The sequence below is a fragment of the Pseudopodoces humilis genome, chromosome 7 (assembly GCF_049639895.1).
Source record: "Pseudopodoces humilis isolate 2021_Gansu_Grassland_sample_001 chromosome 7, ASM4963989v1, whole genome shotgun sequence".
NCBI classification, from domain to species: domain Eukaryota; kingdom Metazoa; phylum Chordata; class Aves; order Passeriformes; family Paridae; genus Pseudopodoces; species Pseudopodoces humilis.
Window position 1 is genome coordinate 39,593,728 of NC_142206.1, and position 26,119 is coordinate 39,619,846.

Here is a 26,119-nt window from a genome sequence, read left to right on the forward strand (position 1 = left end):
ATCAACTGTTTGGTTTCATTATTTTACTGGGAGTTTGTTTGGTGCATTAAAAGACCTGTCTGGGCTGGATAGTTAAAAAGAGATTTAACAAGTAATAAGTTCTAATTACTTTAAATAAAAATAGGTAATGGTGAAAAATACTATTTAAAAAGAAAAACAACAACTTTTATATTAATTATAACAGCAGTACCATAGTACGTTTATCCTGTCTGGTACATGTTTTCCCATTGATGCTGTCTCTTCAATAATTAACAGCAGGAAAATCAGTTTTCACTCTCACTTCTTCAGCCAAACATCTGTATTGCACATTACCTCTCAGGGAAGGCAGAGATGAGTTATTATGAGTTATAAGAGGATTCTGCTGATATTTCTCAAGTAAAAACTTGGGGGGATGGACAACCTACCTTCCTTTTTACCTGTAATAAAGAAGAAAAATGTTACAAGTTTAGAAAAAATAAAAATTTAGGTAACATACACTCATTAAGGTACCTCAGTTTCACCTGTGTGAAAGCCTGGTGGTAGAGTTCAAGGTCCTCTCAGGATGCAGTTTCTCATCTGGCAGGTCTGGTCTGTTGACAGGACACTGCAGAGAGGTAGGCTGGTTTCCTTGGCCTTTCCTTCTTGTTCTTAGCTCACCTTTGCCCTTGGATTTCAGTGATACAGTTTGTCTTGTAGCTGCATGATGGATTGCTAGCTCTGATCCCAGCAAGTTGGTGGAAACATATTACAGCACTATGAAGAGTAATGGAAAACAGCATTCTTACCTAAGAATGGCTTAAAACATACAGTACCTTATTTTGTCTTCGATCTTCTTTGCTAGGCTGAACCTTTGTTTCAAGGCCCCACTGTTTATAACTTAGGACATCATAACTTTCAAAATTCTGCTGTACGTTAAACCAAAAATCAGTGAACTTTTTCTTTTGTAGCTCTTTAGAAACATAAGCTATTGGATGTACTTGGTGGGATTCCTCTAGGTTATTTAAGATGTGTTTGCTCACGCTGATTAATAGACACTTTGGATATTTACAAAAGCATAAGATACCCAGAGAATCTTTCTGGCCTAGAATTGTGTGGAATGGAAGGAATAAATCTTCACAGACCTGTTTTTTGTGATTTCTTCAATGTTAGGTGAGCCTTATGCTGATCCAGTTCTTTCTGCTCGAAGACAAGAAAGATTTTTCCCTAATCCTCCAAATACTGGAAGACTTTCTGGACCAGCAGAACTACGAACTTACAATGTTCAGTCTTTTGACAAAACAGGTGGGAATTGCTTCCATGATACTCTAAAATGGAAATTCCCAGTGTAAGATGACTGTGCACAATAAGCTGTGGTAAGAGGACAGGTCTTTAGCTACCACAGACCTGAAGTTCAATTGTGTAAGAAACAGGTTAACACCTGCTGGCCTTGATGCAGCCATTCCCTGTTGGAACAATAGCCCTCCCTGCTGTCAGGTGGGTGGGATTCTGTGAATGCCAGTCATGAGGTATTTTTTTGGTCTACCCTCACTGCTCTGTATGTTAACCACTCATAATTGGTTGAGAGTCTGTTTTGGTCCCTCCCATGAGGCTCATCACTGCATTAAAACATCACAAACCGATACATGCATTTCGGTGCCACATTTGGTAAAGTTAGGAAGGGTTAGACTCATAAAGAGTTGAACAGAAACAGCCAAATGTTCAAGTGTCCACTGGCTTAGTGCATGGAGGGAGAAGGTCTGAGGCCTCTTCCTTCAAACTGTTGACCATTGTGGCAGCTTTTTGTAGTTCACAATAAATTGCCCCCAGTTTAATCACACCTTTCACTGACCCACTAGTTTTGCATTGGCCAATTATGTACATTTTAGTTGTGGCACTTCTGGCAACTGCCAGAAGCTCATAGGCAAAGTTTTGGTCACTGAGACCTTACCACTGACAGCTTAAGAGCTTAAGACTTACTAAGCATTTTCCATCTTTCTGTAATGCCCTGGTAAGTTACAAGTGTCTGATTCCTCAGTGAAGTGAAGCCATTAAATTCCCAACAGAAACTTCACCACCCAGGACTCTGTTACTGACAGGATTGTTAGGAAGTTACCATCTGCCTTGCAGCCTTTGTGGCCAGAGGAGAGAGAACCTTTGCTACTCAGTGTCACAGTGTAAGAACTGGGAATGCTGAATTTAGTTTCAGGTCGAAGATTCAGGTTTCAAAGTGAATTGTTCTTTACTGGAAGACAGTTCTGTCCCTGTGTAGCTACTGACTTTCCCAAGCCTTCTGTTAGTTTCACTTCTGCTTTCTCTTACTTCTGCTTTCCAATACTTTCATGTTCCACTGAGATCCTTCTTCTAGCACCTGAGGCTGCTGAGGAGAGGTGCACTGTCTTTGCATTTTAATGCAACCTTTTTTTACCCCTTTCTTCAGTCACTGCCAAGCAACAAGTAATTTATTTTTTTAAACGTTGTATTCAGTTCCTGGGCAATTCAGCACCCCCATAATGGAAACAGGGTCTTTGAGAACCTTGTTGCCAGCATTTAACAGGTCATTAATAATGTGTGAATTTGCTTTTTAGAGACACATAATTTCACTAGAGTTGGCTGAGTATTTGTAAAAAAATCCAAGTACCCGTTTCAATTAAAAAACCAACTACCTAAAATCAGCCTGTCCAGCACATCTGACTTCAGAACAGCAGTGTCTCACAGTACTGAAATCAAGGCTCCCACTCGTTGGAGTTAACAAGTTACACTTCTTAGGAAGATGATCAAAATGTTATTTAAAGTGAACAAAATAACATGGATTTTCCTAAGCTGGGGTGGCGAACTATAAAAACTTTTCACTTGAGGAGGTACCTGGAGCAGGAAACTTGTCAGAAAGAAGAGTTAAAGGTTGACAGAGTTTGTGAGGAACTTCATCAGGACTTAAAATGGAAAGTGTTACACAACAGAAATATCAAGGCATGAATATTCTCTGTGTGACATAGGAGTTGAAATGTTTTAGATTAAGTACCAATATTATCAACAAGAAAGGGCCTGCTTGAAATGACAAGTAATTTAGAGTTTTTGAAAAGACCTGTTTGTTCATTGAGTAAAAAGCTTTGTTTGCTTTCAAGGAATAGAAATAAAACATGCACATAAAAATTCTGTCACTGGTTAGAAGTCTTGTTTTGGTTTGTTTTTTAGTATAATCATCTCTATTCAAGCTGAAGCATAAGAAATAATTTTTCAAATCCCAGGTTTGGGGCGTTGTTTGTTTGTTTAAAGAAAGTGTATTTATTATATATATTTAATATATTTATATCCAGTCAGATTCTATTCTCTGACAATTCCCTTTAATAATTTTCTCCAGTTGTTATTGAAAATACTTGTTCCCAAAAAGTTTAAAAGTAAGAACATGGAAATTTTTATTTATCTCCTTACTTATAATGTAAATAAGGCAAATGAGAGGAGGAGGATGATGATGGTGATTATTATTATTGTTATTATTATATATTTTCTGACTGCTTATCCAAAACTGAGGTAGTTCTGGAAGTCTCCTTGATGTTTGTCAGCCAAGGAAGGAATTGGTTTTTGTCATACTTGAATTGGTGTCAAGTGTGCCAAGAGCATATCATAGCACAGCCATTCCCAGCATGCGGCTTTCTGAAGAAATAAACTGTTAGTCGGAGGGAGGGAGAAAATGGAACTGCTGCTTGCTGTTGGTTTTGTTGCCAATCTGTCCTGATTTCAGAAAAAAATACTGAAATCGTTGGAAAGAGATCAGCACTGAATAGCTTTTTTATCTTTTCATACAGATGGGCAGACATCTTCAGAACATAGCCCACGAGCAGAACCAAGTGGAGATGGGATGAAAGATCACTCTAACCTGAGCGTGAGTAGCTCAAGGGAAGCTTGATTTAAAGAAGCTTTAATTTTCTGCAAAACACAAAAACATTTGCCTGTGGTCCATTGGTCACATTATATTGCACTCTTCAGTGCAAATGATAAAATTATATGTATACTTGACCACAACACTTACTGACTTGTGAATGACTTTGATGTATGACTAATGTAATCCCTGTTGAAAATTAATTATATCCCAAAAGATGAAACTATGGTCAAGCAGATGGTCAGTACACATAGATAGCCTTGCTCTTAGCTAGTGTCACACGTACATAGAAGTGAGCCTGATGGGACTGGAGATATTCCCCTTCCCTCCTCTAACTTCCTGGTTTCCTTGTGTTGCAGAACTCGCTCCCTGATCAGTCACTGGCACCTGAAAGTGAAGCTGTCAGTTCAGGGTTTGCACCCCCACCTTTCCCTCCAGTCAGACCTCCGCTGATGCCTGTGGATCCTAGAGCACCACCAGTACCTTTCATGAGACGAGGACCTCCTTTCCCTCCCCCTCCTCCTGCTGGCATGTATGGGCCACGGGAATGTTTTCCAGTACGAGACTTCGGGCCTCCACGCCCTTCGCTGCCAAGTACGTGCCTTTAGCCAGCATTTGTTTCAAGCTGATGAACACAAGTGCTTTGTGCAGGCGGGGAGTTACTACAGGGGGTACACGTGTACAGATTTGCACACACTGCTTCTTAGGTCAGCGAACAGGGAGCATCTTTTCTGATGAAGGTTCATTGTGTTGGACACTTCCTTTTTCACAACAGCTCATCTTGATCTTTTCACAAATACTAGCTTTGGCTGGAAAATACACCTACTTGTACTGTTCAGGTTTAATGGATTTGTTTTGGGGGTAAGGAAGCAAGTAGGTGGTTACCTTAATCCTTTTCTTCCTATGAAATTACATGTTACGTAAGTCTTAAAAGTTTCATCCTCTGACTCAGAGGTGTGCTCACGGTCCCTAAACAACTGTTTTTGCTTGGAGTTTGCATGACTGGAGCAAGGTGTAAGTATCAGACTGCTTTCTGACTCTTGCTGTTCTCTGAGTATGTGTCAAGATCTAAGCTATTTATCTGCCAAAATATCTGTAAGGAGTAGCATGTAGGGGCTGCTGTGGCAGACTGAAGGGGATGTTGGCAGCAGCAGCCCAGGAACTGGCAGTGGCTGGCTGCTGCTGAGACTATAGTGGGTAACTACTGAGAAAAGGGATGGTTTTGCTCTCCTCTTTCCTGGCATCTCTGTGTCCTGACATGTGACTTCTAGTTAGACAGGCCTAGCTGAGCAGCAAGCCAGCAAGAGGAGCAGGTGTACATGTTTACTGTTGTGATTGATATTAACTGGATTACTCTGATTCTCTCACAGTAAGAAGTCCATTTCCAATGAGACCTTATCCTCACTATCCACCTCAACGACCTGGATTTTTGCCTCCACCTCCTCCTCCTGAAAATAGAGTTGAACCATCTCAGTCAAATCCATCAAATACAGCTGTAGAATCAGAACCACAGCAGGAGACTTGACAGTCACTTGAGGAATGTCCTGAACCAGTTTTGTGCTCTCCTACTGGCATTTTTCTTTATGTTAAGTAACCATCGTTACTTAGGTCTATACAAACTACTTTGCTCAAATTGAAGCTTAATAGGGAAAATTCTCAGGATAGTATTTTGTAAATAAAGAATTAAATACCTATGAATATTGTGAATAAGTGATTTCCACTGTACAATAGTCGTTTTAAATTAAGTATTTCTAACTTGAGTAGTCTCTTCAGAGGTGTATAAAATTATATCATGTGAACCTTATTGTAAAAGTCCAGCTGCTTTGTGCTGGTTGAGCTGTACAGGGAGTCTCTCTGCATGCCAAAAGTGATGCTTGCTGCTTTATGAAGAGGATGTGAAAACAAATGGAAACAGTTAATAAAAATCTACAAAAAATGAAAGCAATGTCACTGGTAACATGGTATAATAGATAGGTGAATATGAATAACCATGATTCTCCACTCGAGCCCCCTTTGTTCATGGCCTTGTAGGTGATCTTTCAGCTCTCAAGTTCTACAAGAGGGGGAAGAGGCAGTAGAAAAGCTGAGCAACTCTCCCATCACTCTTCAAAAGCTGGAATGGAGTAGTGTTTATTGAAGGTGCATACAGGGGGTTTTTATGATCTGAGAGGAAGGAGTCATAGCTAGGAGATGGCCCAGCCCAGCCCAGCCCTTGCCTTTGAAGACATGTATTTGCAGCAAACTAATAGGAGGGGTGTGTTTTTACTGTGTCAACATGAGTTCAGTTTATTAGGCTTTGGATTTTAACACCAGCATGGGAAAATGCTGGGCAGGACAAAAGCAGAATTAAAAAGTACAAGGAAATGGCAAACTGCAGCATTAATAAGTTTGTGTCCATAAAATGAGTTGTTGTGGTACCTTGCTCACCTCTTCAGATTCCTGTCTGGTGCTTCCCTGGCAGGAGTGGTTGCCCCAGCAGGCACAGTGCAGCCAGGGCAGGGCCCAGTGCCAGGCTGGATCTGGACAGAGCCAAGCTCTGCTTTTAGGTGACTGTACAGTCTGAAGACTTCTGCTAGGAGCTGGTGGCTGCTCTGACAGTTTAGCTTCAACTTGAAAGCCATGTAAAGACTCAGTCATTTGGGAAGGGATCCTCTAAGATAAAGAAGCAAACTGGTTTTAGCAAGCCCCAACTCAGCAGCCGTTCAGCCACCAGGCTCCATTCTCTGCATGCACGCACACATAACACACAGTTGCAGGCTTTAATGTAAATGCAGCCACCACACCCATAATTAGATGTTACCAAAAAAAACAGCCCACTTCTTTTTTAATTGCTTAGGTCGAGTCTGCCAAGGGAGCATTTTCTCTTGTAGCTCAGTATTCCTGCTCCTACCATTATTCCCACATTTGTTTCTTTCAGCTGTAGAACTCTTCTGTGGCTCACTCCTACAATTTCTTTATCCTTTCTGCTTCTAGCTCACCCCTCAAAGCATTTAGATAAGCCTTTGTACTCCAGCAATTCAGTGACAGATTCTGACAACAGACATTTTAAAGCATCATCCGTGTTAAATTAACCATGTAGTTTAACATGGCTGTTGCATCAGTTTTAGCCAATTAGTTAATGGCTATGAGTTTGCCTGAGAGACTTCACAAGGATTCTCAAATGAATTACTGGGTTTTACCCTTACTCTTGTCATCAGTCTTAGGAACAACCAGAACTGCCAAATACAGCCTTGCCCCTGCACAGAGAACCAGGGTATAGCACAGAAATCCTGGGCTGGTAACACTGCCATAAACCTTTTTCATTCCTTGCCCACCTCACCTGGGAGGCTGCAAAAACTGTTTATGAATGTATCTGTTTTCTGAGCAAACACAGTATTTTCTCCAAATATTTATTCTAAGTTAACTCTGAAAAATTCTTCCTCCACCAAAACAGTCTATGCCCACAATGGTACCAAAAGCTGCAGACAAAAGGATAGCTGTACTAAGAAAATGCAGGAAAAGCATGGATTCGATCATCCTGTACAGAGAATAGCATCATTTGAGATTTTTTTTCCCCTCCCCAGTAGCAGTCCAAAATTTTATTTTCAAATCTGGAAAACAAGCTCAGGTTTATGCAATAGGAAGCAGGTAGATGGTAATCTGTCAAATGTAGAAAGGACACACAAAAGTGTATGTAGGGAAATACCTGTTCTACCCACCCCAAAAAGAATAAGCAACCTAGCTGTGACAGATGAAGGCTTGTGTTCCAAGCTCCTGCTGAACCTAGAATGCAAAAGACTAACTTGGTATTGCCATCTCTTCAGGAAACACAAAGAAACAACAAAGGTAAAATTTTGTTTTAAAATCATAAATTTTAAATTTATAATTTAAAAAATGGGGTTATGCAAGTTCAAAGTAATTTCACAGTATTTTGTAAGGTCCCACTCCAAATGCAAGAGAACATTAAGATCATCGTAATTTCCTAACAATTACAGATCGCTTCATCTTGAATCCCTTCATCCTGGTATCACTAATTAAGATTACTGCTGAAAATACAGGCAGACAACAAACACCACTTTTCCTTATTCCTAAGACAGGATAGAAATCGGGTGCATTTTTCCAGCACTGCTCAAGGTATGGCTTTCACCCCACACTCCTGCTTTACTGGACTCCCTGTAATTTCCAAGACAGAAAGATTCTAGCCATTTGTTTTGAGTACACTGACTTCTTCCCTGAACACAAGCCACACCCAGTGAGCAGACTTCAGGCTGCATGAAAAAATATCAGACCTGGAGCATTCTAACAATGGACAGCCACTGATTGCTAGGAGCCAGCTCTAGCTGCAACTGCAGCGAGTGAAAGGGCTGCACATCTCTCTCCTGTAGTTAAGTGGGCTGCTTCTCCTGCTCCTCATCTTATCATTCAAGATTAAGTTCATTAAAACAAAGCAGAAAATAGGTTAGACCAAACAGATTAAAACTTTTATAACAACAGAAAGGCAAACAGGTTACTTCCCAACTGTTTAGTAAGGCAGTTACACATAAAATGCAGTAGCTTGCAGAGAGAAAATTACCATTCTGCAACTGTTTAAACCAGATGATGCAGCATTTGCTTTCTTCATTTCTGGCTTTTTCTGTGTGACTTCCTGAAATCTTCAACACTTCACAACCAAACTTCAGGCTCAGATGCTGCTGAGCAGTCACCATCAGATTGATCTGCTACATAAACCTCCCTCCTGAGGCCGAGCCCTGAAAGGCACTGAGACAAGTCCCAATATTTCACTTTACTGGAATATGAAAAGCTGTAACCATATTTACCTTATCTTTATTACCCACACCATCTCTTCAGTATGTCGGCAAATGATCTTTCTTACCAAATCTGGAAGATCTAGGAAACTGCTTGAACAAGCAGTGTGCAATTTTCACACTTGGCAGCAGTTTGGGCTATCGTAACGTGAAGCTCAGAAGCTCAAATAAAGTCCGTGCTTGGCACGCACACACTGACCAGCCACTCTGACAAGCCTCACAGCACAGCCAGCCATTGCAGGGCACAGCAGCTCTCCAACAGCTGAGCAGACATCTGCAGCTTTCATTCAGAAGGCACAGCTGTGTACTCTGAGGACAGATAAAACGTCAAACTGAAGCGTTGCAGGTATTCATAATCTATTTAATAGTGGGACACCAAAGAAGTACTACACATTTTTCTTGAGCACATTAGATTTTGATTTAAGCAATTGCAATTGATGCAGTAATTTCTCAAAAATAGTCTTCTATAGTCTACAATCCACAGTTTACTATATCAGTCTAATAGGTCATATAATGATATATTGTTTGTGCTAACTGGTCTGATCTTTAGCAAAGCATCCTTCCCATTCCTCCACCACCCCAAAAAATGTTGACAAAATTCAGCCAAATTAAAAAAAATCGTGTGACTTATTTTAGATTTTTCTGCTGACCTAAACACAATGGGAGCTACTAGTAATACACATCTTATGAACGATGTTGCATTTTAATTCTAAAAATCTTCATGCTGATAACAATAAAGTATTTTATACAGCGATCAATTTTTAATGCTTTATTCATTGATTAAAAGAATATAACATTTAACATAAACCATACAACATCAGTCATCAATTCAAACATTCAGCTGGTTTCCTTACATTTTCTGTCAGGAGTTTTTTTTTAATCTGATCACATTTATAAGATAAAATCTCACCACATCTGGCATATACACACACTGTGCCAGTGGATTCACTCTACTGATGTACATATAAAATCCGCATGGTATGTGCTCACTGGAGACAAAACAGCGCACACCTGTCAAAAGGTCATTTTAATATAAGATGGTAAAACCATTTGTAAAACACATATAAACTTTTTCCATAAATAGAATCATATCTGGACATCTGTTGCATAAATTGTGTTTTCCAAAGCTTACAATATAGCAGCCAGGTCTCAGCACTGCTGGGCACCCACGTTGGCCACTTACTTTATTATTGCAGACTGTCCTTTAAACATTAAATGCACAACATTCGTACCACTTAAAACTGGGGTCAGGTGGAAGTCTCACAGAGACCACGTCTGTACCGCGGTTGCCCTGAAACAGTTACATCGGCTTCTAAAGCCTCTCAGATATAACAAGATTTTAAAACATACTTCATGGAATGTTCTTCATGCATCATAGCAGCTCATACCTGTGATAGAACAAGCTTTGTATTTGTTTCCTTTCCTTCCTTTACATTCACTATTCACAGTGAAACAGGTGCATGTTTGTTAAGAGTTCTGAGGTTGCTGACTGAGCCACAGCACAGCTGTGTACCACAGGTCGAAATTCGACCTTATATATTACAATCTAGCAGTATCTGGCTGGCCAAAAGTTGGCCTACCCCTGCCAGCATGTGGGCACTTCTTCGTTTTTAATCTATTCTTTGGCAGCTGACACAGGCGCTGACAGAGAAAATCCAGTGACTTGGTTGTTAGGGATTTCACGACTAATGTTTGTTTGCAGGTGTAGACCTTTGTATTGAAATCTTCACTGTTACGCGTTTACCTCACCGGAGTGCACATTTCTTGCTTTTTCCTTTTAAACTTCGGCCCAAAGCTAACTTTTAAGGAAGATGACAGAACATGAGAACAAACAAGGAGGAGTTTGCAAAGAATCCAAAAGACTACAGCTTTGTGGAGTGAATCTGTAAGTGCAGGAGCCTGAACGCTAGTGTTTCACACCACCGCTTAGCAGCTAAGGAAAGCTGAGAATGGAGTTAAGCCATGCTGCAGAATCCGCATGTGAAATCAAGCAAGGTAAGAGTCTTACAGTGAACAGCCCTGGATAGACTTCTCGTCCCTTAAGCCTATTAAGTAGCATGCTACTGGATTAAGCACACAATGACAGCATAGAAATCCACTGGGCTATGGATATGGGTATTAAAAACAGTTGGCTCCCGAGCACAGAACTCCAATATATAATAGCAAAATAATTCAAAATGCAGTTACTCAATTAAAGTAAAGTTAGCCGGCAACCTCAGACAGCCTTTGGCTGTATCTTTGCAAGGTTTGGTAGACAAGTCCATTAACCGTGAAAACCCTAAACACTGCCACTTTCAGCTTCTAAACCAATACCCGACTACGTTCTTTGATCAAGAAGTAGAATACACATATATAATTCTATATAGCTAATACTGATTAAACACAGCACAAAAGGGGTTAATTCACACTACCGAAAAAACATAATAGGACCCTACTTGCATATGTAACCACAGGAATTGTAAATAAGGAGCTAAATGCCTTCACTGAAGCTTTGCATCTCTCTGTAAAAGTGACGGGTTGGCTCAGTGAAGACACTGAGCAGTTCTATGTCCATGACAGCGTGCCAAGGGCGACCCAATCCGAGAGACACTTGCTCAATGAAATTGTGTACTGGATCCACATCCTGATCAGCCAGTTCTCCTTGGTCGAATTCAATGCTTTCTTCTGTGACTTCCAGTACTTTCAGGTCAGAGCCACGAAGACGAGCAATTGCTATAAGATTATGAGCCCAGACTGTGTAACCTATGGGGAAACACAAACAAAGGCGCTCTGTCATTTTTCTACAAGGCGTTTTCTTACTTTTAGTACTTAATACCAGACCATCCCAATATCCCAACCTATTCTATCATGTCCCATCTGACAGAATTCCCCTAGGGCATGGTGGGGGCTTTCTGGTTTCAAGTAGTGAAGCCCTCATTTTACACTCTGAATAAGAAAGTATAAAAATATTTCAGATACTTTAATCAAGCTTTTCTAGATCTTTTTCTCCTACTTGCAAAGCAGTGCAGTAAGTTATATATATAAAATTTCAAACCTCCTGTGATCTACTCTGTAGTAAAATTAGAATGAAAAAAGTTATCAATTAACTGAATGCATAAACGGACTGCTTAAAAACTCTGCTTATGCTAGAAAAAAAGATTTGCTTTCATTGCTTTAGAAAGTAAACTTATTAAAAAAAAAGCAACAAACAAGCCACCACCAAACAAACAAAAACTCAGCACGCACACAAACCAGAAGCCTCTGCAGCCTCTTCAGGTCACCCCAGTGTGTGTGTGTGTGTTTATGAGCGTGTGTGTACATATATATCTATGTATGTGTAAAAAAACTAAAAAATGCATCTTGTTATTTTGAGATAAACTATAATTACAAAGTTTTCCTCTCTTCACAGTATATATTAGCATTCCTCTTCAAAAACTCCTACTCCCCAGTTACCTGTAAGCTTTCTGTACCCTGGCTAAGAGAAATGAAAAGCTCCTCCCTATTCAGATGCAAACCACAGATGGTCTGGGAACTTCCCTTTTGGGGAGCTCTGCCAAATCAGCCCTTCCACTGCAAAAGGCAAGGCTCATTTCTGCCTTCATCATGATTCTTGCAGGTGTTAAGCTTCTTGGTGAGATGCCCAAGTAGATTCCAAGTAAAGCTGCAGTCTGCACAATATTTGAACTGGGAAAGCTAAACTGCTGAGAAGCAAAAGCTAACTGTGGTTTTGTCTTCCAACAATGCACTTAACATGCTCTTCATGATAATGTATCAAAATAAAATACACAAAAATAATAGATAAAATAAAATAGAGAATGAAGAAAATATGTAAAAGCAATAAAGAAAATAACTATCCATACTGTTTCCTTTTACTTTTTACTATTGTGTCTCTGGAAATACGTTAGGGTATGTTTTCAACAAAGAAGCCAGCCCACATCTGTAAGGCTCATTTCTGGTATATTAACTCTTAGGAATGCATGAATTCCCACAATGTTCATCTCTGGATACTTCACCTCCAACACAAGTGTCCAAAGAAGATGAAGCCGTCTTAATTCAGGTGGCTTAATTCAATGTCCCTTCCTTAACAGGGACATTGAATTCAATGGAAAATTCCTCCCTGTATGATGACACACTCCTGTCAGGACATGAAGGAGCTCACACCACCTTCCAGTTATCTTGACTGTAAAGGAACTTACTAAAGAAATCCTTGAAAGCAAGTGCAAGAATAAAGGGAAAAAAAAAAAAAAAAAGCCCTTTTACCATCATGTGGTCAGGTATATGGCTTTTGCTGTATGTAACTTTTTATGTAACTCTATGCACTAGAACAACCATCTTATTCCCAACTTAGTCTCATTTTAAATTAACTCTCCTTTCAAAAGCTCTGCCTGAAATTTGTGACCTCCCAGCTGCCAGAAAGTCTCTGTCCAGCTAAGTATTCAGAGGTAAGAGGAAATTATTACTTCACTACTGGTATCACTGAACAACAAATTTACCATGAACACACTGTAATTTATTCTTCCTCGCTAGCAAAAATTTCAACTTTAGTTTTGCTCATGGACAGAATAAAACTTCACCAGTATGTTTATAACACAAAGTCATAAAAACCCATGTGGAAGTATCCTTCCCTTAAGAAGGAAATAAAAATAAAAAAGGCCTTTGTTCTCACGGATGGACCACGCTTTGCATTCACAGTGCTAGATCATACCACTATGAGTATCCTGTCTCCATCCCATCCCAAATGGCCACAGACTCTTTACATCCTTTCTTCATTCTGCAAGAATGTATTTAACATCTGCCTTCCTCTGGCTCCTGGACACACTACCTTGGTGGAAAGACGATGATGTCCCACAAAAGATAATTTTGAGGCAACCCATATAAAGTGTCCTTAACATATGTTTTCCCCTTCCTCTTTCGGTCAGTGACAAGCGGCAGCCAAAAGTAGATGTAAATCAAAGCTTTTTCAAAAGCAAACTAGTACCAGAAGAGGAAACATACACATAAACACACACACACAAGCCTGGTATTAAATGGTACACAAGCTTATGTTCAGATGTTTCACTAGGTTTTAAAGTTAGATAATATATTAGAAGACTTTTCTGTAGCAGGATAATTTAAGGTAACACAATTTTAATTTTTTTTAAAGGTCCTCAAACATGTATCCAAATTTTAGAAGAAACTGCTAAAATCCACACCTAGACTGGTACAGTCATGTACCAGTACCCAAAATCTGTCTCACCTGGAAACTATTAAGGAGAGACAGCTGAATGGATCATGCCTCCCCTGCCCCCAGCAATGATTTTTCAGTAAAAGACCGCAAAAACAAAAAAAAAGAGAGCAAATACAGCAGGACATTCTGATTTCAACCAATAGAAATCTGAATGTCCAGCTCCTGCTGCTGAAGGTCTCCTGTTTGTACTGAACAACTGGAGACTTACTCCCCCAAGCAGTCTGAGGAAACACATTTATTCTTATGCAACACAATACAGTTATCGCTTAACTACTTCGTGCATCAGCAAACTTGGTCTTGGTAAGCCGATTCCAGCAGAAATAAAAAAACATTATTCTGCATTATTTCAGTTTCAGGTGCCTTAAAATTTGCCACTGATGTAACTTCTACCACCAAGTGCTCTATTGATAACAGAGCTGAATAAATTCTAAAAGTTATTTGCTACTATGTGGCAAATAAATATGTGGGATAAACCTAGCTCTTGTATTACTGGTGACACCAACACACACAGTGAGGCATCCCCCTCCACATATTTTTCAGCCTTCATCTGCTGATAGTCTTACCAAATTGGTAAATTTCTTCTTCTCAGCTCTGGGGTACTTAACTCATGTTATTTACAAACAGGGAGCAAAATCATCTAATCTTGCCAGCATGCGAGCTCACAGAAGAACACCAAATGTTTTCAGTTCACATACACACAACAAATCACTTCATGGAACTGGCACAGGGCAGACCACTTGTAGGATAAGCCTCCTAGAATGCTCACTTCTTAAGCTACCCTCATTTCTCTGAGGAGTTTAATAAAACCCTATGTGACTTCTCAACAGAAGTTAGTAAAATACAAGCACGTTTAAAACTCATATACAATGAATACCTTCAACAACAGCATGTCTAGTAATGGTGCAGCAGCCTTTTGAGTAACATGCCACTAAAACACGCTGATTAGAAAGGCTGAAGGCTTGTAAACATTTAAAAGTCACATACTATGCCCGTACAATGTGTTACCTACCATGAACAGCTAAGAGAGACAGTCTTGTGCATCTCCAGGCTAATAAGACAAGTGGATCTTCATTCCGGTTGTCACTGAGATCTGGGAAGGCAGACATATCTATCACATCATTCATTAGTATAAAATGAGTGAGGAACTTGTCATACTGCCTGGATATGAGGTCAACAACAGCCCCTGAAACACAAGTGACATAGCTGTCAAAGTGAATCCTCTCTAGGGGGATACTGGGCTTAAGAATCCTTAACATATCATCACTCTTGACATCAAAAGCCATTATATAGACCCGAAGATTAGTGCTGTTGCGAGTCAACGCCTGCCAATTCTCATCTTTTGGCATATTGTCCAATGACTTGTGCATTATGGAAACACTGTGGACCAGGAGAGACAGTCGATGCAAAGGCACATGGTTGCTGTCAGCCAGGACTCTTGCCATTTCAGCTGTAAAATCACAGAAATCCAAAGCGAGCGAACGCAGATTCACAAAGCGCTCCAATTCAACCGCAGTGATAAGAGTGGTATTACCAAGGATGTGGTTGTCCAATAAGCTCAGATGTTCCATGGTGTTGGCTATGGGGTTTGATAAGGAGGACAATGATGTGGGAGTTACTATTTGCAGCATTAACCCACAAGACAGCCATTTCAATTGCCTGCTATTGCCTAATATCTCTTCAAACAGCTGTTGGATTCTGTAAGCAAACAAAACAGACAATGATCCTATTAAACATGGTTTAGTCTTACCAACTGCGTACCATTCAATTTTTTTATTCAAGAATTATTCTTCCTTCATTTATAGCCTTATTCTGCAGGAAGATTCTATTATTATAGTTCTTGTCAACTGCAACCTGACTGCAGACCTCCCAAAACATTTTAACATCCACTGCACTTAAATGGTTAAAATTGTAAACTAAAAGAAATTTGTACTTTGTCTTCCAAAACAGTGACACGCTATGAACCTTCACTTCATGTATTTTCCAGCATGCATTTAACACCCTCCCATATACATTTTAAGGTTATGCAAATAAGAAAACCTGTAATGCCTTTCAAATGCACCCCTTGTTTTTAAAAACAGCTTTTTGTATTTCCTAACTTCTCCAGAACTGCAAATTTAGCATGGAAAAAAAGTAATTTCCAATGAAAGATGGCAGAAACTTGATTTTGAGAGTTAGTTAGAATGATGTGAAATTACCTGCTTGATTTGCTCATTAAAGGGTAAAGAACAAACATACAAGATTCTTTAAGTAATTCCAAACGCACAACTAACTGTATATTCAAGTGCCAACAGGTTCATGTTTTACCAAAACAACTTGGACCCAGTAACATTTCAATCACAAATTATCAGTGCCAGATTATTACGAATTTATTCTGATGCACCCACCTCTCCTACCCCTTTTATTTTTTTGTGAATAGATGTCCTTAACATTAAGATATTTTGTTCAAGAAGGCAACAGAAGTATTTGAAATTTTCAATATTAAATTCAAATAGTACAGCCACACTCTAAAAACTTTAAAAACTTTCTCCATGTAAGTATTTTTCCAGTCTTCACTCCAAAGCTGTAAAGGCCCAAAAGAGTCCTCCTGCCCAAATGACAAGTGTTCTTTTAGCACATTAGACACATGTGTAAGTATTTGATCTCAAAGCCTGGTCAGCATTACAGAGAAGCAGTTGAGCCAGGCTATGACAGTCCCATAAAACATTAAGAAATGAGATCCAGTACAAAAACAGCAGAATTTTTTGTTCCCCAAATCAGGTAATACTTTTGCACAGAACACTTCTTTTATTGCTATGAGGATCTGTATACTTTATATATCTAAGCAAAAAAAAAAATTACAAAATTTTTATTCTCATCCATGTCACTTTAACAGAGATAATGTCCAGGCAAAATTAAAGGTTTAGGCCAGTATCCTGACAGCAGAGAAACACTAGCACCTTCAGGTGAGAGAAACAAGAAAAGCACGTAGGGATATTCACCAAATATTTCTCTAGTTTGCAAAAATTTGTAACTCAATTCTGAACAGAGGTGGCTTTATGTATTTTGCAACTCTCAGAGACTTCACTTCTACAAATTCATGCAGGTTCCTCCCTTAGTGGCATAAGCATTTAGCAAGCATAACATCCAATAATAAAGAACTCTGTAGTGTGATTACCCTCCTCTTCTTGCTTGCTCTGAACCTGTCACCTACTACCTTTGATGCCCCATAATCCTTTTGTTGTAATAAAGGTAAAAGATCAGTCCTCATTCATCCTCTCTCTCGGCAAATCCTTATTCACTTCCTCCCTTGCCTATGTGTGCTTTCTTGCTTCTCCTATGAAAGTACTGGGGTTTGCAAGGCCTGACTTCACCCAAGTGGAAGAGCTGGTATGGTTATTGTACTTATATTACACCTCAGCTCCCAAGGTTTTGCTTAGGATAAACAACACGTAAAAAGACTTCAATATTTCCAGATTTCTCCAGACATTTTATTTTAAATTGAGGATTTGCAACTGTGACACAAATGAAACAGTTTTAAACAATGGGTAAGACCCACAGACAGTGTAGTTTTTCTGTTTTATTCCTAAATTCATTTAGAGTTAAGATGAACCTTACTTGGGGTTGGCAATGTTTGTTTCATAATTATGCCTGGCAATGCTTAAATTGAAGGCAGATTATCTCACAATCCCCCAAAGAAAAAGATTCTACCACAGCAATATCAAATTTCTTCCAAAGACTCCTCCCTCCCCCCATACACACCCACAAAAGGTGCTGTAATAGTTGCAGCAATGGTAGGATTTATTTTGTAATAGCCTAGGTAATCAATCTTAATATCATTTTTAATATTTTACAGAACTATTGAAGACAAATTTTGAGGTGTTCAGTAGAATACTACCATTTATATCCCTCACTGCACTAAAAATCTGTTTAAATTGCAGTTCTCATACACCTTAAACATTTGAGCTTCAAAGAATATTGTTGCACTACCTGCAAAATTTAATAAAAAGAAATATGACACAGAACTCTGCAGCTCTAGGGTAGCTTTTCTCCCCAGTGGAAACTGAAGTAAGAAACTTTTAAAAAGACAGCAAATGCTTTAATGCAATCTGCGTATCAACTATTTAGTGCAAGCACCAAAGCATTTATCCAAGTGTTTAGATTTGTGGTGCTAGTACAATGACCTGTAGGTCCTAAGAAAATTTTCTCCAGTTCTTAGCCTTTCAAGCAAACTTGAAAGAAAACATTAACACAAACACATTCTCAACTCTTGTGAAATACAACAGATTACTTCCTTTTCTAATTTTTTTTCATGTACAGCAATAGTAAGAGGTGCTGGTAAAGCCCCTCATCTCTCCTCCCCTTCTGTGGCATTAACATAGTATTGTTTCTAGAACACAATGAAAAGAGGAAAGAGAGGATTCTCACTGTGCTGAGAACGGAGGAAAAAAACCCAACAAAAATACAACAGCCACAAAACCAGACTACTTAATGTAAGTAGCAGGAAAAAGAATTTAGATTTTCACCCTGTTAAAAAACTTAAAGCTTCTCACTCATGTATTTCAGGAATTTCTGTGTTCTGTTATCTATTTTTATTATTATTATCCTATATTTAATAATTTACAAATATAACTTACTGCTTAATCTTCTTGCCATCAGGGTCAACCTTTCCAAGGTAGGTATTTGATATAGTTCCATGTTGCTGCAGAATGCTTATATCCCCAAAGAGACTCAACTTCTGGAGGTTCCTAGGAAACAACAAAACAAAAAGCAATCTGTACACAAAACTAAAATGGTGTGGGAAATCCTTCTGGATCAGACAAATGCAGGCAATAAATGCCATTATTACACAGGACACATAGCCTGTGTTGGGAAACTTTACAACCGTCCTGAAATGCAGGCATGTATGGGACTACAGAAAATGAGACTGAAGTATAAAGGGGAAACAGGACTACACAAACTGCTGAAACCAGCTGTAAGAGCAAATACTGCTTCCCAGTCAGTCAGGAGTATTTTCAGCAGGCCTAAAGCACCACAAGGAAAACTTATGAGTGGTTTCATGCAATTTTGAATCCTTGGAATATGTGTGTTAAGTGTCACAGATGAAAACATCAAATACTTACTCCTTTTAATACTTAGCACTGCATTTAATGCCCAAGTAGAACACAACCACAAACAACCCTGCCTGAGCACTTACATCAACTGGGTTACAAGTGGGAGCCCAAACCTTCCTCAATCAAGGCATCACAAACCTCAGGAAAAGCAAAAACTCCCCACACCCTTATCAGTGTCTAATTTCTGTTATATCAAAGTAGGGGAAACTTTTCTGATACTCCTCATCAGTAAGGGATAATAGTCAACCATGACATATGATTTTAACTTTTAGAAGGGATACCAAAAAATAAGTGAAAGAAGAACCTCTGAGTTGATGTTGAACACAACACAGTGCACTAGACAGTCACTTTTCCTTTCCCTAGTTCAATTTTCTGACTTGCATCTTTTCTATTCCTAAAACAGATCAAGAAAGATGTATGCAAACGACTGCAGTTTTAAAGTAGCTGTGTAGCATTTACTATTAAGATCATTATTTTTGTAGCTAAGTTTTAGGTCAACATTTCCTTTATTTATATATACTATAAATTAGATTTACTCCTAACATGCAAGGGCTTGTCTACAATTGATAATTAACAAGGCAGAAACTCCAGTTTCACCACAAATGGACACATAAGTTAAATTAATCCTAAACAGTAGATGCCAATTAACCTGTAGCTCACAATTATGTGAGTTACCATAAATCCTTATTTCCTCTGGCTCACAAAGCATATGCTAGTATTTCAAACCAGCCTTGAGGAAAATGCAATACGGTTACCATGCTCAAAGCATAGGGAAGCTCTGGCACAGTTCACTACCTCCACAGTACAACCTGATATTCTACCAAGGTGGGGGGAGGAAAAAAAAGGATTAAGTAGCCAAGTCTTATATTTTTTAGTCAGTATGAGCTGCAGTCTATAGATGTTATCTACCATAAATCATAATTTACCTGTTTTGAAGTTCCTGAATTCAAAAACAGCACACTGACTGCCTGAAATCTATCCACTGTTGCACCTGCTACTTTTTTCCTATAGGATAACAACTTAATAGAAAGATCCACTAGCTTCATATAAAGTCTGACAAATACTGGAGTTAAATACATAGAATTTACAACTGTGTCTGAAATTCTGACCATTTAATATTATGTATTTTAAATACAGGCCTATTGTACTGATGATACGCTAAAATAAACTGAGCCTTAAAATATGATCAATATTCTACAAATCTCACTAAGACATTGCCTGATCTTACTGAAGAATAAGCTTGGCAGGAAAACCTAAAACATTGGCACACTCAACTGAGAATAATTTGGGCTCTTTTTTCCTCAAAAGCTGTAAGAGATAGTCTGGTATGACAGGGAAGTAGCAGAAACCTCCACCTGGTGTGAGAAGTAGTGTTCACAGCCAATGCTAAAAATAAGCCTTTATCTTTTGATCTTGGTGACTTATTTGTGAGAGTCAAGAGCCAAAATGCAGTCTTCAGAACAGTTCTGAATCACCTGCAAATTCACATCAAACACAGGTCTTGGTTTGTGCCACTCATACCTCCAGCCAGTGCTACAGTAGGATGTAAGCAGGCATTAAGAGAACCACCAAAGTACAGGACACATGGAACACTAATTACTACTGTCCCACACATTTTTACTTCATCTTTTTGACTGCCATTTCATGCAGTATAGAGATAAATGGAAAAGTTCTCTGCCTGAAAACTTCACCAATGACAATATCCAATTATTTTTCCATTCACAGCACAGTTATTACCGTCAACAAATCTGATCACAGTTCAACACAATGTTAGATATTTGCTATTATTTGCAGTGTTACAGAACTCCATGACATTCAGCTCACTGCTCATCTTCATTTCAGAGAGTCAGTAAAGTGACTGCTATTTAAATAAAATTATTTAACAGTTACTTATGACCTTTTCCTAGAAGTCATAATGGCATCTTAATCCTGTGTAGTATCTGTACATACAGCTGGGGGAAAACTTGTGTTTTGGAAAGATTACTAAAACATTTATTTTCAACTAGCTCAAAAAGCACACTAGAAATAATAAGCTTCTTACTAGGCTCCACTTCAGTTTTGGTTGGTCTTTTTAATACCCAGTTAAAAAAAGCACAAAATGTCCTTGCTTACATTCAAGGCGAACAAAGTGGTAAGGCACATATTGTATTACTATACTAGTTTCTGCCAGTTTCAGCTGCCTGTTCAAACCAACAGAAAACAATTTATCATTAAAATGGTTTAGGTCATTAGAAAACAACAAAAACAGATGCAGTCTACTGTTTTGAGCGATTCACCAATTTTTGGAAACTCCAAGAGATACCATACCTCAGGCAAGATAGCCCAGTTTTATAGTAATCTGCATTTTTGTTTCCATAGCAAAGATCAAGCAAGTCACACAATTTAACATGCTGCAGGAAAAGAGGGGGGTGGGTGTGTGTGTCACTACCTTCCTATCTTCCTTTGTAAGCAAGGAAGGAGGAGTAGAGACTATACTTTGATACATAAAAGAACTGGATTTTCCTACTGAAGGATCACCAGGTGCCTATTAGCTGCTGTATGCACACAAGTGGAAACAGAAAGTTTGTCACACTCCCACTCTGCATTCTAGAACTTAATTTTGAAAGATCAACTCAAGAAGGTGCAGATCATGAGGATTTAAGAAACATCATGCCCACCCACACCCCTTTTTCTCAGTATTAAGTAGAACGTTAGCTTTTAAACAGTTAAACACTTTGTTATTTTGCTGTCATAAATGTAAAAGCTTATGGAAAAGTTACAGATCACTATAAATGCTATTTTAGTATCTCTTAATTAAACAAATGAAAGATTTTTAGAGCTCATCAAGACCCAATGATATTACTCCCAATATTTTGTGAGTAAAATGCTGCCACCCACAAAACAACTTGAGCTCTGCTTCAAATATGAGACAGACCTTGAACATACCTTTTTGGATGGTAACTGGCTGGCAGCAGGAGTATTTGTCAAAAAAAATTATTTTTTTTTTAAAAACAAGTTGCAGAGAAGTTGTTATTTCCTTAATTCCATCAAAACTAGCAAAGGTCACTCCAAAATATTTTTCTAGAGACTTAACACACCGATTTGCTTAGAAACTAGCAATTTTATGTTGTGCAGAAAATGCTCTTAGTAGCAAAACCACACGTCATTCTCCTCTAGCCAAGAAAGCATTTAGAAATTTCATTACTTTTAGTAAATTACTTTTCTTAGGTCCAATATTGTAAATCCTCAAGGAAATCTGTAGCCATTTAAAGTACATGATTTTTCTTGCAAGGAGGAAGGTTGCTACTACACTGCTTAGTAATAAATTTAAAACCCCAAAACAACATTACACAGTTAAGAAACAGCATCACAAAGGCAGATTTCTCCCTTTTCAGTTCTGAAGTGCAAGACAGAATGTTTTTTTAACTTATCTGCCAAAAAGCTATCATAAGGGCTGACAGGAGTTATGAAAGACTGTCCTGTTCTAAACTTAATTCCAAAAGGAATGCATTTATAGTGATTCAGCCATTGGAGAAGTTAAAAATTTCCATTATTTTGGAAATTACAATAGCTATCTTGTGTACAGTGAAATACAGGGAAAACAAGAAGGAATTATTAATAGTCATTGAGTTACAGACAAATAAAGAGAAGCAGAGAAATTGATTAATTATGGACTGCAGTCCCTCCTTGTACAAAACTAAGCATCAGACAGGTGACAAAGCCTCTGGTTTAGACATGTGGTCAAAGTAAGAACTAAGCACCAATTCGGCATATGTTAATACTCCTTCTCACCTCTTTTCAATCTCAAAAATCTGCTTAAATAACTAATACCCAGTGTTCTACCTGAAAACTAGTGAGTTATATGTAGTTACTTTGCAAGGAAAAAAAATCAAACATAAAAATAAACTAAAAACCTAGTCTGTTCAAGGGGAAAAAAAAAAGTCTATTCTGAAAGCAAAACTGAAAAAAGGTCAAATGTTTAATGTCAATTATGCCACTCTTCCCCCAATTTTTAAAATGCTCATTAAAAAAACTCTGTTGTAATAACCAGGTACCCTGTACTCCCCAGTATGCACCATTCATTTAAAACCAAAAGAGCAGCACAGAAATTATTTAGGAACAGCAAGAAAGTACGGCAATGCAAAATCCTATCGAAGTTAGTAACTCTTCATCCCTGTTTTAGCACCAAAATTATACTAATCTACCAGAGAACTGGTACTGGAGAAACAATTACTCCTGCACAGTATTTTACTATAGTCCTGAGTCAGTGTACATACAGAATCTGTAAAATGAACTTCAGAAAGCCAGTGTCCTTGTACAGATTTCAGATAAGGCTATGGAGAATTTCTCAAAAGAAAAAGTGTATCAAAAGCCTTCTAACATCTCAGTTGATTTTGACAGCATTGCATTTCAGTGAGGAAAAAAAGAAACAATTTCGTTTTCTAACAACACCCCCATGAAATGTCTCCTGTAGAAAATACTGATTTTAAAATTCCAAGCCCATGTCATGATATTTGTCTCACATCAGACAATCACCACAATCACTTCAACATTTTTTCTTCTTAAAATACTAGATTTCCTACAGATTCAACAGTTAAGTGAAAGCTCCTGAAATGCAAGAGAACACAAATCAAGACAGATGATTATGATTCGCACGCCAAGGATTCACAGGCCAAGAAATAAACTAAGAAAAAGGTGAGCTGGGAGCAACGAGCTGTTTTCTGAAGTACCACAGGAAGTACCTGCTGGGTGCAACAGAGGAACTGAGACTTCACACACCACATTTGCATTCAGCTCAAACCAACAAGGAATTGCATTTAAAGTTCTCTTGCTACAATTCAAAATAAAGACAAGGAAGGCCTCAAGCTACTCTCTAATACCTCTGGAATCAAAGGGGGCAGGAACAAGATCATGACTCAGTTGCAGACAGTTTTTTAAAGGCCATCCACAAGGTTTAATTCATCCTAAAGATACTCTTAAATACTTGCAGTTCTTCCCTTGATAGGTGAATCTATATGCACACAGAGGAAAATAATATTAACTATTTCCAAGCCTAACACCTACATGGCTTTCCAAACTCATCATAACTTAACTGTAATATCCCTGCTTTCCTGTCTTACGTGCTGACTAGAGGCCACATATTAGGATATCTGATTATTATCTTATTATCTCTATCACACCCACACACAGTGAAGAGAATGCAAGTATTTTTGTGTTAAAGACCTCAAAGCTGAGAAAATTATCTAACCTGCCAAAATAAATATGAAAAACACATCTTAAATACAAACCATACCAGGAAAATATTTCTATCATTTAAATTCGATTAGGCCAAGAAAGTCCTACATGTGAACCTTTTTTTCAACAAGCACAAGAACATAAAACTTCCTCAAACCTCAGATTAGCGGGTAAGAGGAGAGCTGGAATGAAAACTCAGCTTTTCTATAGCAGAAGACCTGATGGCTAGAAAGGTGAATGTATTTTACTGGGGCAGTAACTCAGCGTACCAGAGCTGTAATTTTAACTCCCCCTAATTTCTCATGACATACTTTCTTTCAAGCATATACAAGGTCTAAAGTCTGCCCGTAGTAAGGCTTATTTTAAGTGAGAAAGCTGCCTTGTTATGCAGCAAATTCAAACTCCTGGCTCTCACTTGCTCCGTTCAAGCTGCATTCCCCGTTTCCATCTAAAAGACGAAGAACTTTTTTATCACTGCAGCTGTATTTGTTCTGCGTATTGACCAGCTGCTCGCCGACCGGACGTCTGAGCGTTTATATTCCTCATCAAACTACACTACAAGATAAAAATTCGATAGTTTGATGCGGCTGTCCCCGTTTCTGCCCAACTCACAGCCTCAAACACACACACACACACACACAGCGGCTCCGAGGCCAGCCCCAGCACGAACCGGCCGGCGCCGGCTCGGGCGTTGTTTCCGCCCGCAGAAACCGGCGGGACGGCTGCACCGCGCCCTGCGCGGCCCGGGGGGCTCCGTCCGGCACCGCCGCTCCCCCGGCGGTACCTGTTGTTGCGGACGCTGCTCAGGACGCACAGCACCAGCTCCAGGTAAGTCCTCAGCAGGTCGAGCCAGCGCGGGCTCAGCGGCGGCGGCGCCTCCCCGTCCCCCGCCACCACGGCGCCCTCGCCCGCCGCCGCCCCGCCGCCGCCGGTGGGGTAGTTGTCGGCGGCGAACTGTACGCGGAGCTCACGGACGAACCAGCCGCACTTGCGCATGAGGAACTCGAGGCGCGGGCGCTCGGCGGGGGAGACGCGGAGGCTGAGGCGGAGGCGCGGCCACAGCGCCGGGTAAAAGAGGCACTCCCGCCAGTGCGAGCAGGCGGCCGAGGCCCGCAGCCGGTCGGGGGCCGCCAGGAAGGAGAAAATGTGGACCACCAGCTCGCTGGGCAGGGAGCCGGCGCCCACCGCCTCCCCGCACACCGACATCCCTGGCGCCGGCCCCAGCCCCGCGGCGGCGGCCCCGGGCGGCGGCCCCGGCCTGGCCTGCGGCTCCTGCGACACAAACAACAACATCAATGACACGGCGCGGGGGGGCGGGCGCCGGCCGGGACGCGCCTGCTGCCGGGACGCACCACCCGCGCCGCCGGGGGGGAGGGGGAGGCGAAGGGGCGGAGCGGCCGCTACCACTGCCCGGCACGGCGGGGAGAGGCGGGCCGGACTACCCAGCCGTGAGGGTAGCGTGCGAAGAAAGACAACGCCGGCGCCGCGCTCCGGTTCTGCGGGGCCGCGAGAGCCGCCGCGGCGGAGGGAGGAGGGCTCACCCCGCGGGGAAAGTGGAACGTGCCGGCGGTGGGCTGGGAGGGGGGGCCGTCGCGCCCGCCCCCCGGGGGACGTGGGCCGTTCGGCCCCCCGTGCCGGCGGCGAGGCCCCCCCGCTCCCCGCCCCTCCGGCGGCTCCCAACGCAGTGCGGCGGAGCCTCCTGCGCGGGCCGCGCCCGGGAGCACGTTCCATGCGGGCTCCGCAGCGGGAGCGCCGAGCGCTGCCGGGGGCTAGGCGCGGGACGGCCCCCGCCGGGCGCGCCTGCCCCGCGTACCCGGTGTACAGGAAAACTTGGGAACGGTGTTCGGTGATGTCTGGTGGCGGAGGCCCGTATGGGACCGCACGTACGCATTTGAGCCAGCAGAATTACCTCAGCAGCATTCCTGCCGCTGCCGCGGGAAACGCGCTGACTACGCAGGAAAGGTGGAGCGCGGCAGAGACCGACATGTGA

The 26,119-nt window shown here is 40.5% G+C and overlaps 2 protein-coding genes and 1 long non-coding RNA gene across 5 annotated transcripts in view; 1 reads left to right on the forward strand and 2 right to left on the reverse strand.

The window, feature by feature from the left end:
* The window catches only part of MIA2 (MIA SH3 domain ER export factor 2), a 36,457-nt gene extending 30,677 nt beyond the window's left edge, over nt 1-5,780 (forward strand). For all 3 annotated transcript variants that reach the window (XM_014249947.2, XM_014249948.2, XM_014249949.2), the window contains 4 exons: nt 1,129-1,260; nt 3,762-3,838; nt 4,195-4,429; nt 5,206-5,780. In XM_014249947.2, the coding sequence (XP_014105422.1) occupies nt 1,129-1,260; nt 3,762-3,838; nt 4,195-4,429; nt 5,206-5,360 (599 nt within the window). In that variant the 3' untranslated portion in view covers nt 5,361-5,780. The remainder of the gene's footprint in view (nt 1-1,128; nt 1,261-3,761; nt 3,839-4,194; nt 4,430-5,205) is intronic.
* Nucleotides 5,781-8,273: 2,493 nt separating this feature from the next.
* On the reverse strand, nt 8,274-8,863 carry LOC148184011 (uncharacterized). The gene is made up of 2 exons (XR_015772902.1): nt 8,688-8,863; nt 8,274-8,572 (listed from the first exon to the last, which is right to left on the reverse strand). It is a non-coding gene; the product is annotated as an uncharacterized LOC148184011 (long non-coding RNA).
* Nucleotides 8,864-9,373: 510 nt separating this feature from the next.
* Nucleotides 9,374-25,422, reverse strand: FBXO33 (F-box protein 33). Its single transcript, XM_005520276.3, has 4 exons — nt 24,914-25,422; nt 18,439-18,549; nt 14,835-15,520; nt 9,374-11,361 (listed from the first exon to the last, which is right to left on the reverse strand). Exons 1-4 carry the CDS (start codon nt 25,420-25,422, stop codon nt 11,090-11,092), a joined length of 1,578 nt encoding a protein of 525 aa, XP_005520333.3. The 3' UTR covers nt 9,374-11,089.
* Nucleotides 25,423-26,119: the final 697 nt, after the last annotated feature.

Bases quoted from the DNA above. Each gene is read 5' to 3' on its own strand.
- FBXO33 (XM_005520276.3), bottom strand. From the start codon at position 25,422: ATGTTGTTGTTTGTGTCGCAGGAGCCGCAGGCCAGGCCGGGGCCGCCG. The intron at 18,550-24,913 runs GTACCGCCGGGG...GTTGTTTCCTAG, and splicing joins AGCAGCGTCCGCAACAACAG to GAACCTCCAGAAGTTGAGTC. The intron at 11,362-14,834 runs GTAGGTAACACA...GTTTCCCCATAG, and splicing joins GTCTCTCTTAGCTGTTCATG to GTTACACAGTCTGGGCTCAT.